The 14,481-nt window shown below is 34.9% G+C and overlaps 1 protein-coding gene across 7 annotated transcripts in view; it reads left to right on the top strand.

Annotated features, from left to right (window-relative positions):
* Positions 1-13,142, top strand: part of ICE2 (interactor of little elongation complex ELL subunit 2) — a 66,352-nt gene extending 53,210 nt beyond the window's left edge. For 6 of the 7 annotated variants that reach the window (XM_055537749.1, XM_055537752.1, XM_055537751.1 and 3 more), the window contains 4 exons: positions 4,870-4,954; positions 6,395-6,445; positions 9,147-9,405; positions 11,058-13,142. In XM_055537749.1, the coding sequence (XP_055393724.1) occupies positions 4,870-4,954; positions 6,395-6,445; positions 9,147-9,405; positions 11,058-11,180 (518 nt within the window). In that variant the 3' untranslated portion in view covers positions 11,181-13,142. Of the gene's footprint in view, positions 1-4,869; positions 4,970-6,394; positions 6,446-9,146; positions 9,406-11,057 lie in introns of those variants that run through there. The other variant, XM_055537757.1, reaches the window with a different exon arrangement.
* The last annotated feature ends 1,339 nt before the right edge of the window (positions 13,143-14,481 follow it).

Below are 14,481 nucleotides of genomic sequence, written 5' to 3' on the forward strand. Positions count from 1 at the left end.
CCTGAGTTGTGCAGTATAGCATCCTCGGGTTTATTAAGGATGACTTTGTTGTTGAAAATGAAAGATGCTGCTTATTTAAAACAGCAACAACAAGAACAAAAAGAAACCCTCATATATGCCACAGAGTCCATCAGTGGCAGGATCAGAATTTAGTCCGTTTTTTTTCAAGTATTTATTTATTTATTTTTGGTTTTGCTGGGTCTTGGTTGCTGCACATGGACTTTTCTGGTTGCAGTGAGCAGGGGCATCTCTTCATTGCAGTGCCCGGGCTTCTGATTAAGCACAGCCTCTAAGCACATGGGCTCCAGTAGTTGCAGCATGCAGGCGCAGTCGTTGTGGTGCAGGGGGCTTTGGCTACTTTGCAGTATTTTGAATCCTCCCTGACCGGGTATCAAACCTGTGTCCCCTGTATTGGCAGGCAGATCCTCATTCACTGTGCCACCAGGGAAGTCCTGGTCACAATTTTTAAGTGTTCATAACTTTGCTGTAAACCTTAAACAGGGCTAGGAAAAAACGGGGAGGGGGGAGGTCACAGGTAACAAAAATGAAGCACTGTGTGTATAACAATGTTAATCAGTGTGACTGAATACAAATAATTCATTGTGTCTTAGAAACTGGGATAAAATCTTAACCAGAAGATTTCCACGTGCTCGTATTTCTTTCCCATGCAATCATGCACCCTCGTCCTTTCTAAGTTGTGACCTGTGTTTTCCTCACTCAACCTTTGCTAGCCACTCCTCCATTTAACTGTGGCATTTCATTGTCAGTTTTCCCTGCCCAGCTCTATGATCTCAAAATTTCAAAGAAATTTAAGACAGTTTCTTCTCAGAAATCAAAGCCGGGGACCAGTGCGTTAGAGCTTGCTTTCTTTTTTTTTTTTTTTTGGCATTAGATGGAGAGAAAAGTGAGGGTAGAGTTTACATGTGTGATTGAGAGATTCAGATACAGCGTATCATACAAAACACAAGAGATACAAAATGTCACTTAAACTGAAGAGCATATTGATTATAGGACTCCAGTTCAGCAATTATCTAAACTGACTGTGTGTCGCAGTCGTTTGTAGAGCTTGTTAGACTGAAGATTATTGGCCCTGACCCTAGGAGTGTCTGATTCGATAGGTCTGGATTGGAACCTAAGACTTCAGCGTTTGTAGCATGTTCTCAGGTGGTGCTAATGCTGGTAGTCCAGGGACCATACCTTGAATACCTTTCCTGTAGCTCCTAGTCTCCTTTTTAGGTAGAATAAAAATACTTGTTTTTTGTTTCCCTGCTTTGCTATGAACATGTTCTTCTCTTCCTTTAGATTGCTGTGTTATTTTTTTCCTCTTGCCCCAAACACTAATATGTACTCCCTAAAGAAAATTCCAAAAGTCATCTTACCACAACTTCTGTATCTACTTTTCAGTTATCTAATGTATATCAATTCTGCATAGTCGACATACAAGCAGTCCTTCCTTTGTGCTATTCTGATATCCACAAATGTCAGTTACAAAGGTATATTAACTGTAATTGTGTAAACTACCAACTTTACTGCTGACTCTTCAGTCCACAGATCACTACATAAATAACAGACGTGCATCATGACCAGTCACCAATCATATCACTCCTTTAAGAGTCTGTCAGTGTTTTTGGTCGCTGTGTACCTGTCACTGAGATCATGCATAGAAAGCAAAATGTCTAGTTGTGTTCCCTCCTTGTCTCCCAGTGATAAACTCACATGATGTTTTGTAAAAGTGGATAATCAGAAGAGGGAATTGGCCAACAAAAGTTAAAGCACAGCAAAGAAACAAAAGACCATACTGCTGCAAATGGAATTTGAATTGAATATAAATGAAGTTATAGAAGAAATAACTGACAGTAGAAATGTTGACACTGCTGAGGTTCAAGAGACAAGATAAGCCACCAGAGGAACTTAGTGAAAGTGAACTGACTCACATAAATAAGGAAAGTGCTTGTGGCATAAAGGATGAAGAAATGACCCTGGCACAGTATTTTACATTGAAGAAACTCTTTGAGATATTTCATGACCTTAAAAGTGCAAAGGGTATAACGTTGGGAGTGGATCCAACAATGATCAGCAAGTGTGACCCTCCTCCACAGCATAGAAAAGGTGCTTGCTCCCTATCATAAGTTGTAACAGGAGAAAGTGACAAGCACTATTCAGACTACTATTAATGAGTTTTATAATGAAATAATACTTTAAATCTTAGTGTTTGCTATTTATAGTCTACTAAATAAAGATTAGTTTTTACTGTCTTCATTTCTCCATGCATTTATTACTGATGGGGAATTTATAATGTTTTGATCAAAAAATCTTAAAGGTAATGGAACAATTGTAATTTTTCCCATTGATTATTAAAATCGCTTGCATAATTTTGACTTATGCATGATTATTTTTATCATCCCCTACTACATGTAGAATAGGGACTGCCTATATATATATATATATATATATATGTATGTATGTGTGTGTACGTGTGTGTGAGTATATATATATGTGTGTGTGTGTATATATATATGTATGAATTCATGCATGTATGTAAAGCCCTGATTTGTATTAACTAACCTTTCCAACGTTGACACACTTAAAAAAATATTTGGATAGCATACTGTGATATGCAAGAGTCTACGAGGGTTAATGGCTAGGAAGCTGTTGCCATCCCAAGTCTTGTGCAGTTGCCCCAAGGACTGAGGAGATAAACATCTGAACTCATTTGAGGCCCACTGGTTAAAATGTTCCAATGTTGAGAGAATTGAAGCCCTCATAGAACTTAGTGCAGTATTCTCTGTATATTTTTTACTAACTGTATTTGACATATACTATAATACAACTTTTCATTGAGATTGCTTTAAAAAGGTAAGAACTGTGAGTTTCCTCAAAGACACATTTAGTAAATGTCTAAACTGTTTTATTGTACTTAATATTTATTGCCTTTTGACAGTCTTTAAACCATTAAACTGTGTCCTTTTTATTAGAAACGTCACTGTGTAATGAGTGTTAGAAATGCAGAGGTGAAACCGAAACTTGGCACAGGAAAGAATAAGTAGGCATGGGAAAAGATTTGTTGTCTTAGAAGAAAAGTATCTGGTAAAAATGTTTCTAACTCTTTTTTATGAGCACAAAGCAGATGAAATGAAAGGGGGCAAGATAAGAAATGAGATACTAAATTATTTGCAGGTTTTTTGTATTATGATTGATGTCAACTATCCAAGTCATGTGTTTTGATAACCAAATTTTGGAAGCTAAAAAAATTAAAGTGATATTATTTTCAGCATTAGTGAATATTATACTCTTGGCGATTGATGTTTTTGACTGGTGTAATAACATGGGTTTTGTATTAATGTGATTATATAACATTTAACTAAACGCCATTTTTTCTATCACTTCCCTGGCACATTCCAAGGCCTCAGTGTTGTGTCTCAACCTGTTTTGTGGGAGAACATGTGCAAGTGTAATCATGAGAGTTTGCTCTTTTGTTTCTTTGAATTCTAGAATTAGGTCATGTTTATAAAAAAGTAAGACTTGGAGCAGACTATTTTGATTTTTTTTTTTAAACCGTAGGAAATCTTATCATGTGCTTTAATTAAAAAATAAGCTAGATTTTTTTAAGGCTTATTGAGGTATAGCTAATAACGTTTTAAGATATTTAAATCATACATCATAATGATTTGATATATGTATACATTGTAAAAGAATTCCTCTCATCTAGTTGAATTAACAAATCCATCACCTCCAGGTATTTTTTTTTTTTTGGATGAGAACATTTGAGTTCTACTCTCTTACCAAATATCAGTTATATAATCTACTATTATCAGCTAGAGTCACTGTGTTATACATTAGATCCTCAGACCTTATTCATCTTGTAGCTGAAGGTTTGTACCCTTTTAGCCCCCAACCCCTGAGAACCACTTTTCTACTTCTTTCTATGAGTTTGACTTTTATTCCCCCAGATTCCTCATACAAGTTGTCATGCAGTACTTATCTTTCTCTTTCTGACTTATTTCACTTAGCATAGTGTCCTCAATGTCCTTTATGTTGTTGCAAATAGCAGTATTTCCTTTTTTCTCATGGATGAATAATATTCCATTATTTGTGTGTGTATCACACCTTTATCCTTTCATCTGTTGGTGGACACTTAGGTTATGCACATCTTGGCTATTGTGAATAATTAAGCCAAGTTTTTACCTTAACCAAGTTTGTCTGAGAAATGTATTTATCATACCCAAACTATATTTTATCTGCTTGCTTTTATAATATTATGGTACATGCATACATGAATGCTAAGTCACTTCAGTCATGGCTCTTTGCAACCCTGTGGACTGTAGGCCACCAGGTTCTTCTGTCCATGGGATTCTCCAGGCAAGAATACTGAAGTGGGTTGCCATGCTCTGCTCCAGCAGATGTTCCTGACCCAGGGATCAAACCCACATCTCCTATGGTGCCTGCATTCCAGGCAGATTCTTTACTGCTGAGCCACTGGGAACCCCAGCACCACTTGGGAAGCTCTCTAAAAATTTAATTTCCATAAAAATGCAAGTTTACTAGAAATTATAAACCACTGTTTCAACAGTTCTTAAATTGTAGACTTAAGAGATGATTTTTTTGATGTGGACGTGTATAAACTTTTCTATGTTCAGCAAATATTTTAGAATTAATACATATTCCTTTATAATCTGACTTCTGGTATTATTTTAAAATACAGCTTTACTTAATAAACTTAATAAAATGTCTATTTCTCTTTTTAGAATATAAAGTTCCTTTATAATTATGACAATTGTGTAAAAACATCTTTAAAAAGATTGGATAACTTAGCTTTTTTTATTTTTAAATACAGCAATTGTTCTTTTTAAGTTTGATCTTTTATTTTAGGACATATTGATGCATTTACATCAAAGCTTTTCCTGCTTGAAGAAATTACCTCAGAAGAATTGAAAGAAAAACTTTCAGCACTCAAGTAAGAAATTTTGTGGTAGGAATTTAAAAGCTTGTTAACATGATCATTAATTTTCCTTTATCACTAAATATTGATTTAAATTATTTATTTTCAAGACTTTCATCCTTTTATAAATTGAGGCTTTCCTTGACCCAGATTGTGATCCATTTTACATTAATCATTTCCATCTCCAAATTAAATGTTCTAGTGGCACCAGTATTTCTACTTAAGAAAAAGAGGCTAAAACAATAGAGGAGTCTTCCATCTTGGTGAACTATGGGCACACATATTTCACTTCTTTCCAGAGGTGGGAAAAAATAGGCCAGTCAGACTTTGAGCTCAGGGATATATACACTCACTCAGGTATTCTAACTTCTAAAAATTTGTTCTTCTACCAACTGTTACTGTACATCAGATTGAAATTAATTTAATTTGCATCTCACAACTTTCCAGGAAAAACTGGTGGTACCTTTAATCTCCATTTTATACATGAGGAAACTGGAACTTGGAGTGACTTTCCCCAGAGCGCACTGCTGAGCTAGGATGACAGTTGGTAGTTAATATGTTTGATTCATCTGAAGGGATGGGAAATCACCCTGACTTATATTAGTTCTGTAGTTCCAGCTTTGGGGCTTGTCATAGTTTTTGAAGGCTGCAGATTCAAGTTTGACTTATTTGCTTATACTTAAACATCTGTTATAAGTATTACTTCTTTTGATGGGTAACTTTTTATTTACATATGTGAATAGAAAAGCTTTTCCGTACATTTATGCACTGCCTGCTCTACCTCTCCCAACGAAAACCATTTTTTAAATAAATAATCAAGGGAATGAATGTAGGTCTAGAAGAGATATTTAAATCAATATCTTATATTTCATTTCCTTTTATTGATTTAAAGTACCTCTCAATTTCTTTGAAATTCACCACCACCATCTCTAAAAGGCAAACTCTTCTGCAGATTAATTCTGCTAAAGACGTTTTAAACTTCAAAAATTTTAAACTTATAAACTTACTAAAACATTTATAGTTTGAGAGACTTTCCTGTCAGTCCAGTGGTTAAGACTCCATGAACCAGTGCAAGGGGGTTTGATCCCTGGTGGGGGAACTAGGATCCCATATGCTGTGTGGTACAGCCATAAAAACAAAACAAAAACATTTTTTTAAAAAACACGAACTCAAAGGGAAATACATTCTTTAAAAAAAAATCATAGCTTAAATATAAAATAGTGATCTCTTTACTGATCACTGCTCTGACTGACACAAGCCAAAATACTTTATGATTTTTAAGGGAAATCAGAAAATGGCAAAAATGAAGTAAATACTAAAATTCAGTCAAGTTAGAAATACATTTTGATAGTTGTTTTCTTTTGTTACTGAGACATTTCTTTTCCAAGGAGTTATAGTTGTTAAGAGTAAGTTTTTCTGTTCCTTAATTTTATTTGGATTTCTTCTGTTTAATAGGATTTCAAGTTTATTTAACATCCTCCAACACATTCTAAGAAAATTAAGTAGGTAAGTACTCTGGAGGCGTTTTTCATTGATATGTCTAATTTTCTTGGGTGAAAAAACTTTGAATACATCTTGTTAGGAATAGACAGAAAATAACCTAGAAATACAAAATTTATTCTGTTGTGTCAAAGTGGAATTGTGAAAATATAAATAAGAAGGAAATATAATAGCATCTGGCTTTACTGGGCTTACAGTTAAACATTTTTTTCTGTACAGCTATTATAATGGCTTCCTATTGCCACTGTAACAAATTATCACGAACTTAATGGCTTCAGACAACCCAAATTTATTCTCTTGTAGTTCTGGAGCTCAAAGATCTGAAATTCTCTTCTTGGACTAAACTTGTGTCAGCAGGGCTGGCTCCTTCTGGAGGCTCTTAGGAGGCAGTTGTTTCCTTGCCTAATTTTCAGCTTCTAGTGGCTGCTTGTATTTCTTTTCTTTTTTAATTGAAATATAGTTAGTGTACAATATTATGTTAGTTTCAGGTATACTAGATAGTGATTTGATATTTTCATACATTATGAAGTGATTGCAATAAGTCTAATAACCATATATCTCCATACAAAGTTGTTACAATAGTATTTATTATATTCTTTATGCTGTGTGTTACATCCTTGTGACTTATTTATAATTGGAGGTTTGTACTTCCTCAACCCCCTGTGCCTGTTTCTCCACACATACTACCCCCAGTCAGCAACCACCCTTTTGTTTATGTGTCTGTAAGTCTATCTTAATTTTGTTTCTTTAGCTTTTCAGATTCCATATATAGTAAGGTCATATGGTATTTGTCTTTCTCCGACTTATTTCACATGGCACAATAACTTCTAGATACAGCCATGTTGCTGCAAATGCAAGATTTCATTTTTTATGACTGAGTAGTATTCCATTGTCGGAGAAGGCAATGGCGCCCCACTCCAGCACTCTTGCCTGGAAAATCCCATGGACGGAGGAGCCTGGTAGGCTGCAGTCCATGGGGTCGCAAAGAGTCGGACACGACTGAGCGACTTCACTTTCACTTTTCACTTTCCTGCATTGGAGAAGGAAATGGCAGCCCACTCCAGTGTTCTTGCCTGGAGAATCCCAGGGACGGGGGAGCCTTGTGGGCTGCCGTCTATGGGGTTGCACAGAGTCGGACACGACTGAAGCGACTTAGCAGCAGCAGCAGTATTCCATTGTATTTTATCACATCTTATTTATCTGTTCATCAGTAGACACTTAACTTGCTTCTGTATCTTGGCTTTTATAAATGATACTGCAGTGAACATTGGTGTTTATATATATATCTTTTGATATATGATGAATACCCAAGAGTAGAATTGCTGGATCATATGACAGTTCAATTTTCAATTTTTTGAGGTACCTCCCTACTGTTTCCCATAGTGGCTGCATAATTTATAATCCCACCAATAGTGTACAAGGATTCCTTTTTCTCCACATCCTTGTCAACATTTATTTATTGTCTTATTGGTCATAGCCATTCTGACAGGAGTGAGGTGGTATATCATTGTGGTTTTGATTTGCATTTCCCTGATGATTAATGGTATTGGCCATCTGTATGCCTTCTTTGGAAAAATACCTATATTTCTTAGATTGTAGTCCCTTACTCCATCTCCAAAGTACATTATTCACATTTTTGCTTTTGTTGTTACATTGTATCCTTAATCGCATTTACAAGCCATTGATGGGTAAGGTTCACAAATTCTAGAGAAGAATGACTTATAAGTATGATTAATCCTTGTTTTTAATGATAGATTGTGAGGAAGAACTGATATCCTCCATAGTACCTTTGCACTAGAAGAGTGTAAAAACAACAACAACAAAAAAGGAACACACAGGATGTCAATCATATCCTTTTACCTCTTCATGTTGGTACACTGAATTCCTTAAAGCTTTCTAAAGAGAAAGGGTTTAATGCAGATTTGACAGAACTTCTTTGTGATAGTATAGGATCATAATAAAGGGTATGGGTTTTTTTTGGTGTTTGATTGCCTGGGTTTATATGCAGGTCCTGCACTCAGAACTTGGGCAAAGTACTTAATATCTCTAATTTTTGTTTGTCTCTAATATGGAATTAATAATTTTATCCCTTCAAGATTTGTTGTGTCGGATTTAATGACAACAGTTAGTTCATGATAAACATTCAGTACCTATTAACTGCTTAGGTTGCTATTATTCTCAGGGCCCCTCATATTGTGATTGTTCTGTTAACTGTTTCTGCCGCTTTATTTTAAACTTTGCAGTGTAGTGTGTCACATTCACCTTTCTATCTCTGTTCGCCTATTAGTAGACAGAAAGTAGGTACAGTGCTTGTTTAATTAAATGTCGTGTATAGAAATGGTATGTATATGTTCTTACATACTCATATGTCTGTGTACTTTTCGTTATGTGTTGTCCAGGAATTAGAGAATTAGGCAGACTATTTGTCTCCCGTTAAATTATTGAAAACTTCCAAATTGACTGACATAACAATGAAAAGAAAGTAATTATATATCCTGAACTTGCAATAAGAACTAAAACTAGTTGCTGAAAAGGCATGAAAATAGATTAGAAGATTCTTAAATCTTATTGATCAACAGAGTGTTTTTAGAGATGATGTCCCATCCCCCTAATCTTTTTTTTATTTTATTAATAGATCATGATTAAGAAAGTGCTATTGAAATTGACACAGTGAATCAGTGAGTTGAGTTTTACTGTGTGAATTTAGCTTGCAGGAGGGTTCCTACTTGTTGTCTCACGCCGCAGAAGATTCTTCGCTCCTGATCTACAAAACCTCTGATGGAAAAGTTACTAGGACAGCGTACAATTTGCATAAAACACATTGCGGCCTTCCTGGTGTGCCTTCCAGCCTCTCAGTTCCCTGGGTCCCTTTAGATCCCAGTCTCTTATTACCATATCATATCCATCACGGAAGAATACCTTGTACTTTTCCACCTAAGTCACTGGGTCCCACAGCGCAACAAAAGGTAGGATCTTTTCTGAAATAAAATGTTCCACTAGGTTGTTTATTATTAATCTATTTCACTATGCATTTCAACCTGATGTCCATATTTGCCATGTTAATCACAACACCATTCTAAAAACAGTGTTTATTGGAAGGATAGGTAAAGTTGTATGCTCTTGTGAACCCAGTCATTTTAGCAAAACTTTCTGTTTTTTGTAAGGTTTATAGTCAACTAAAGAAAATTCTATTAGCCTGCCCAGTGAGGGCATGAGCAAGGCAACCACATAGTTAAATCCCTATGTTCCTATGAAAAGCAGAGTTATAATTTTTTTGCAGTTTTTATGTATACTTTTTTATTTCATTAAATATTTGAGGCAATTTGCAGAAGAATACATAGAATAAAATTATGGTGATGCAATTAAAAATTGATAAGTAGGATATGGAAAAATATAAAAGCAAGTGTTAGTAATTAGTGACTGCAGTGCCTTATTAAAAGTACAATAAAATGTTAAGTAAATTGTGTTTTAATGCTAAGTATTTTTTATAACTCAATATTTTAGTTATAATTAATGTTATACTCTTTATAGCATCCTTCCTAGAAATAACAGTTGAATGATATTTCTCAGAAACTTCTGTAAAACCATTGTTAGAGATACTGTTTACCATGTAGCCCATTCTTTGTATCATGTAAGAAGTTCCAGTTCGAGTTAGTTGAAGGAAAACTTTTCTTCTCTGTGAGTGAATCTGACTTTTCCTTCCCTGCTACCAAAAATCTTTGAGTCAAAATTATTGAGTCCTCTATTCTTCTCAATATTTCACTCCACAACATCTAGCGCTTGTATATCATGTGGATATTTTCTGTTTTTTTTTCTTTCTGTATTAATCTGCAAATGTCCATAATTCCTTTGGCGAAATAGCTAGAATGCAGATACTGAGGATTATTTTGTAATTTACAGTGATTTTATGGTTTACAAAGGTTGTTTATATTTTTCAATTCTCCACTCTTATTATTTAGAGAATCCTTTTAGAAATGACAACTTCTTGTACATTGTTAACTTTGGCCAAGAAAATACATAAATGTGGTTAATTAGTTGGAACAAGTGGAAGAATAGACAGAATGAGTTATCAGTGTTTTAAGTCATTTTAGCTACAGCTTTTGTTGGGTATTTTTCAGTTTTCATTTCAAACTGTATCTTTCTTCTCTTTTGGACTCTTATGTTTTTCTCTTTATCTGTTTCTCAAATTCATAATTTCTTCTCTGTCTTTATCATCCCTGACCTTCTTATAGTTCCTTTCCCTCCCTTCTTAGTTTTCATTTCTTCTTTTCTACTGCCCTTCAGTTTCATTATTGTAAGCACATTGCTCTAAAGGTCTGTCGTTCCTTCATTTCCTCATTTAACTTTTCAAACTTTTCCAAATTTAAAAAAATCACAAAAGAGTGATTTTCCTCTTTACTTCTCTCAGTTTACCCTGATCTGTCTGCTTCCCTGATTGTTATTTGAAAATGTCATACTTTAAAACTGTCAGATTAAAGCGTGCATAGAGGCAGTTAAGTGGCTAGAGGCTAAAAATATATAAAGGACAATTTGCAGGGTAATTATTCCATGTGTAAACAATAGAGTTGACTGTATTGTAAACATGTTAAACTGTCCTGTTCTTTGCTTCTTCTCCTAGATTGGTGGGACAAGAATGCCTACCCGAAGCCACAGGAATTCAGTTTCCGTGGAAACGAAAAGCCTGCCTGCTCAGCAAGTTGAAAATGAAGGAGTGGCTTCAAGTAAAAGAAAAATAACTTAAAGACTGTACCATGGAAAACAAAGAAAAACCAGTTATCACAACATTTAGTTTAGAAAAATTTGAGGGAAAATATACCTGAAAGATCTGTAGGCAACAGGAATGTTTTTGTTTTACTGTCCTTGAGAGTTCTTAGAGTGCCTTAAAAAAACACTTTGACTATGTGAAGCAGTGTTCCAACTCAAACAGGCTAATATGCCCTTAACCCCTGAGGTTTGAGGAGACTATAGATATGTTTTAGCATTATCGTGGCAGGGAAATATAGAGAGAAGAAAATATTTTTATACTAGACCTTTAGCAAAAAAAAAGTAGGAAAATAATTTGCTCTTTCAAGAGCAATATTTATAATTATGTATTAGATTAATCCTGGAGGAGGAAATAGCAACCCATTCCAGTATTCTTGCCTGGAGAATCCCATAGACAGGAGAACCTGGCAGGCTACAGTCCATGGGCTCTCAAAAAGTCGGACATGACTTAGCAACTACACATTAGGTTAATCATTTCAGTTGTAATGCTGGTCTATTGGGGTTTGCTCAGAAGGTTAAATCTTGCTACTGTCAGAGATAATTTTGACTTACGTAAACCCTATTTCTGACCCATCTGACAGTTTTTCTATACTGATTTAAAATGATGATTGTTGCAGGTTACGAAGTTAATACCTTTAAAAACTGGTGAAATTCCATTGCAGAAGCCAAGAAGAAAAATAAAAAGCTCTCTGCCTATGAAAATTCACAAGGAAGTTAGGCAATCATCAATTTGTTTAAAAAAAAGCTTGTGGTGTAACAGGTTTGGTGACGGCCTCTGTCCCTTGGCACAAATCCTGGCTAGGTGTTGAAATACACCACTAAAAACAAACAGATGAGTGTTTTTTCCAGAGAAATCTCATATTTCAACTAGAAAGACTAACGTGGTAAAACAGAAGCTCTTTTTCCTCATCTATACTAATTAATTTAAAATTTTCACGACCATGAAGGTGAATTTAGGAAAGGGCCAATCATTTAATGTTATTATAGCCAACTACTTGTACTTATGAAGGGATTAACTCATTTAATTTTTTGTATTACTATTCTTTAATGTGCACTAAATATGTGCATCATTTATAAAATGCAAGCTTTATAATCCAAGGCAAAATTTGTTTTTGGAATTTTTTTATGCATTTTATATTAATATAGGAAATTAGCCCCAGCGACCTTCTCAGCTGTTGTAAGTAACATTTAAATATTCTTTTTACTACCAAGTTTTGTTTTGATTTTTTTGGTTGGTTATATAATATTTTAAATTAATGACTAGTTATTAATGAAATTGTCTTATATACTTTAATATATAGTTTCTTCATCCTGCCATTCCCTTTTTAAAATATTGAGCTTTGTTTCAAGTGGTCATGATTTTTTTAACTTTTGTCACATACCCATATTTCCTGAAATACTCCACTTGTGAGTCAATTGGCAGTGAACCATGGGAGAGGCAGGGATTCCCTAGTAATTTTCTCTTTTAGAAAAGCTAAGCAATGATTACTTCAGACTTCTGAATACCAGAAAGACATGGCTTTCATTTTTTTAGTGTTAGTTTTTACTTAATAAAATGTGTGATCTTATAAGAGATTATTTTAAAATTATCTTAGCCATCTATTAGAGTAACTCTGATAATATATATAAAGCTAGTTTTTGTTTTCCACTTGTGCTTAATCAAGCTTCTTTTTTTAATGTATATTTGAACTTGTGTTCTTTTTATTGATTTTTAGTACTGAGAATGTATAAGCAAGAAAGTGACATTGACAGTATGAGCAAAGATGTTTTTAAAAAAACAAAGTCAGTATTGGCAAGGATATAATGAGCCTGGCCCACGTAATCTCTGTGGTGAAGGTATAAACATTTCATTCAGTAAATGTTTGAGTGTACCTGTGTGCCACACAACCTAAAATTGGTCCCCATGTTTACTCTCATAAAATTCTTACTCATATATCAGAATATTTGTTTATTGTACTTATTACTATCTTTCTTCTTAAATAGACTACAAGCTATGCCAAGGTGGGGCATATTTGTTTTGTTCACTTGTGTATAACATACATAATAACATAAGTCGCTCAGTAGATAGAACTTGAATATATGAATAGATGAATATCTCAGTATCAAAGATAGATTTTGGTCTTCCCATGAGCTAACCTTCTAGTGGAAGACACAATACTGATCTTTGTGGTAAGTACCCCAAGAAAGTAAAGTAAGGAAGTCATCTAACCAGGACCTGATAATTAAGGAGGAAGGTCTGGATAAACCTTGAGCTGCGCCTTTAAAAATAAGCAAGAGTTACAAGGAAAGAATGAAAGGTCTTCGACACAAAAAGAAAGCAGCATATGCAGAGGTGACAGCCAGCCAGAGTGTAGGCTGTGAGCATGGGAGAGAGAGAAAGAGCTATAAGACAGGAACAGGCGTGCTATGCTATGGCATTTGAATTCTGTCCTCTGCAGTGTGGAAACAAGTAGTGATTTTTTAATAAAAATAAATAACATGATCAGGTGTAATTTTGAAAAAGTTCTTGTTGGCATTAGTGTAGAGAATGGAATGGAGCTGGGAAAGACTGTAGGGAAGTAGAAAAGTTGCAAAGTTATGTTATAATAATTGAAAAATGAATTAAAGTAATAAAAATTGGGTCAGGCTCAAGTGATAAGAGAAAAAACTGACAACTTGGTGATATAGTTTGTAGGGGGAGTAAAATATGGCTTCCAGGTTCCTCATGGGACACTTTGTAAATACTCTACTTAGAAAGGATGAAGAGTAGTGTGACTAGAGCAAGAGGAGGGCTTGCTTAACACGTTCATTTCCTTTCACCACTTGTATCCCTTGAATTCTGGGCCGGATGTGCTATTATTACTGTATAATAAACTATTACTATCCCACACTAGCTAGGACACAGAAGCAACAGATGCCCACTGACAGCTGAACAGACAAGCTGTGGTTCATATAGACAATGGAATATTACTCAGCTATAAAAAGGAACACCTATGAGTCAATTCTAACCAAGTGAATGAACCTAGAGCCTATTATACAGAGTAAAGTAAGTCAGAAAGAGAAAAATACTTTATATTAACCCAAATCTAGAAAGATGATACTGGCGAACCTAATTGCAGGGCAACAAAGGAGATGCAGATATAAAGAACAGACTTATGGACACAATGGGGGAAGGAGAGGATGGGATGAATTGAGAGAGTAACAGTGAAACATATGTTACCATATGTAAAATAGATAGCCAGTGGGAATTTGCTATATGACACAGGGAGATCAAATCCAGTCCTTTGTGACACCTAGAT

The sequence above is a fragment of the Bubalus kerabau genome, chromosome 10, assembly GCF_029407905.1.
Source record: "Bubalus kerabau isolate K-KA32 ecotype Philippines breed swamp buffalo chromosome 10, PCC_UOA_SB_1v2, whole genome shotgun sequence".
In the NCBI taxonomy this organism is placed as follows: domain Eukaryota; kingdom Metazoa; phylum Chordata; class Mammalia; order Artiodactyla; family Bovidae; genus Bubalus; species Bubalus kerabau.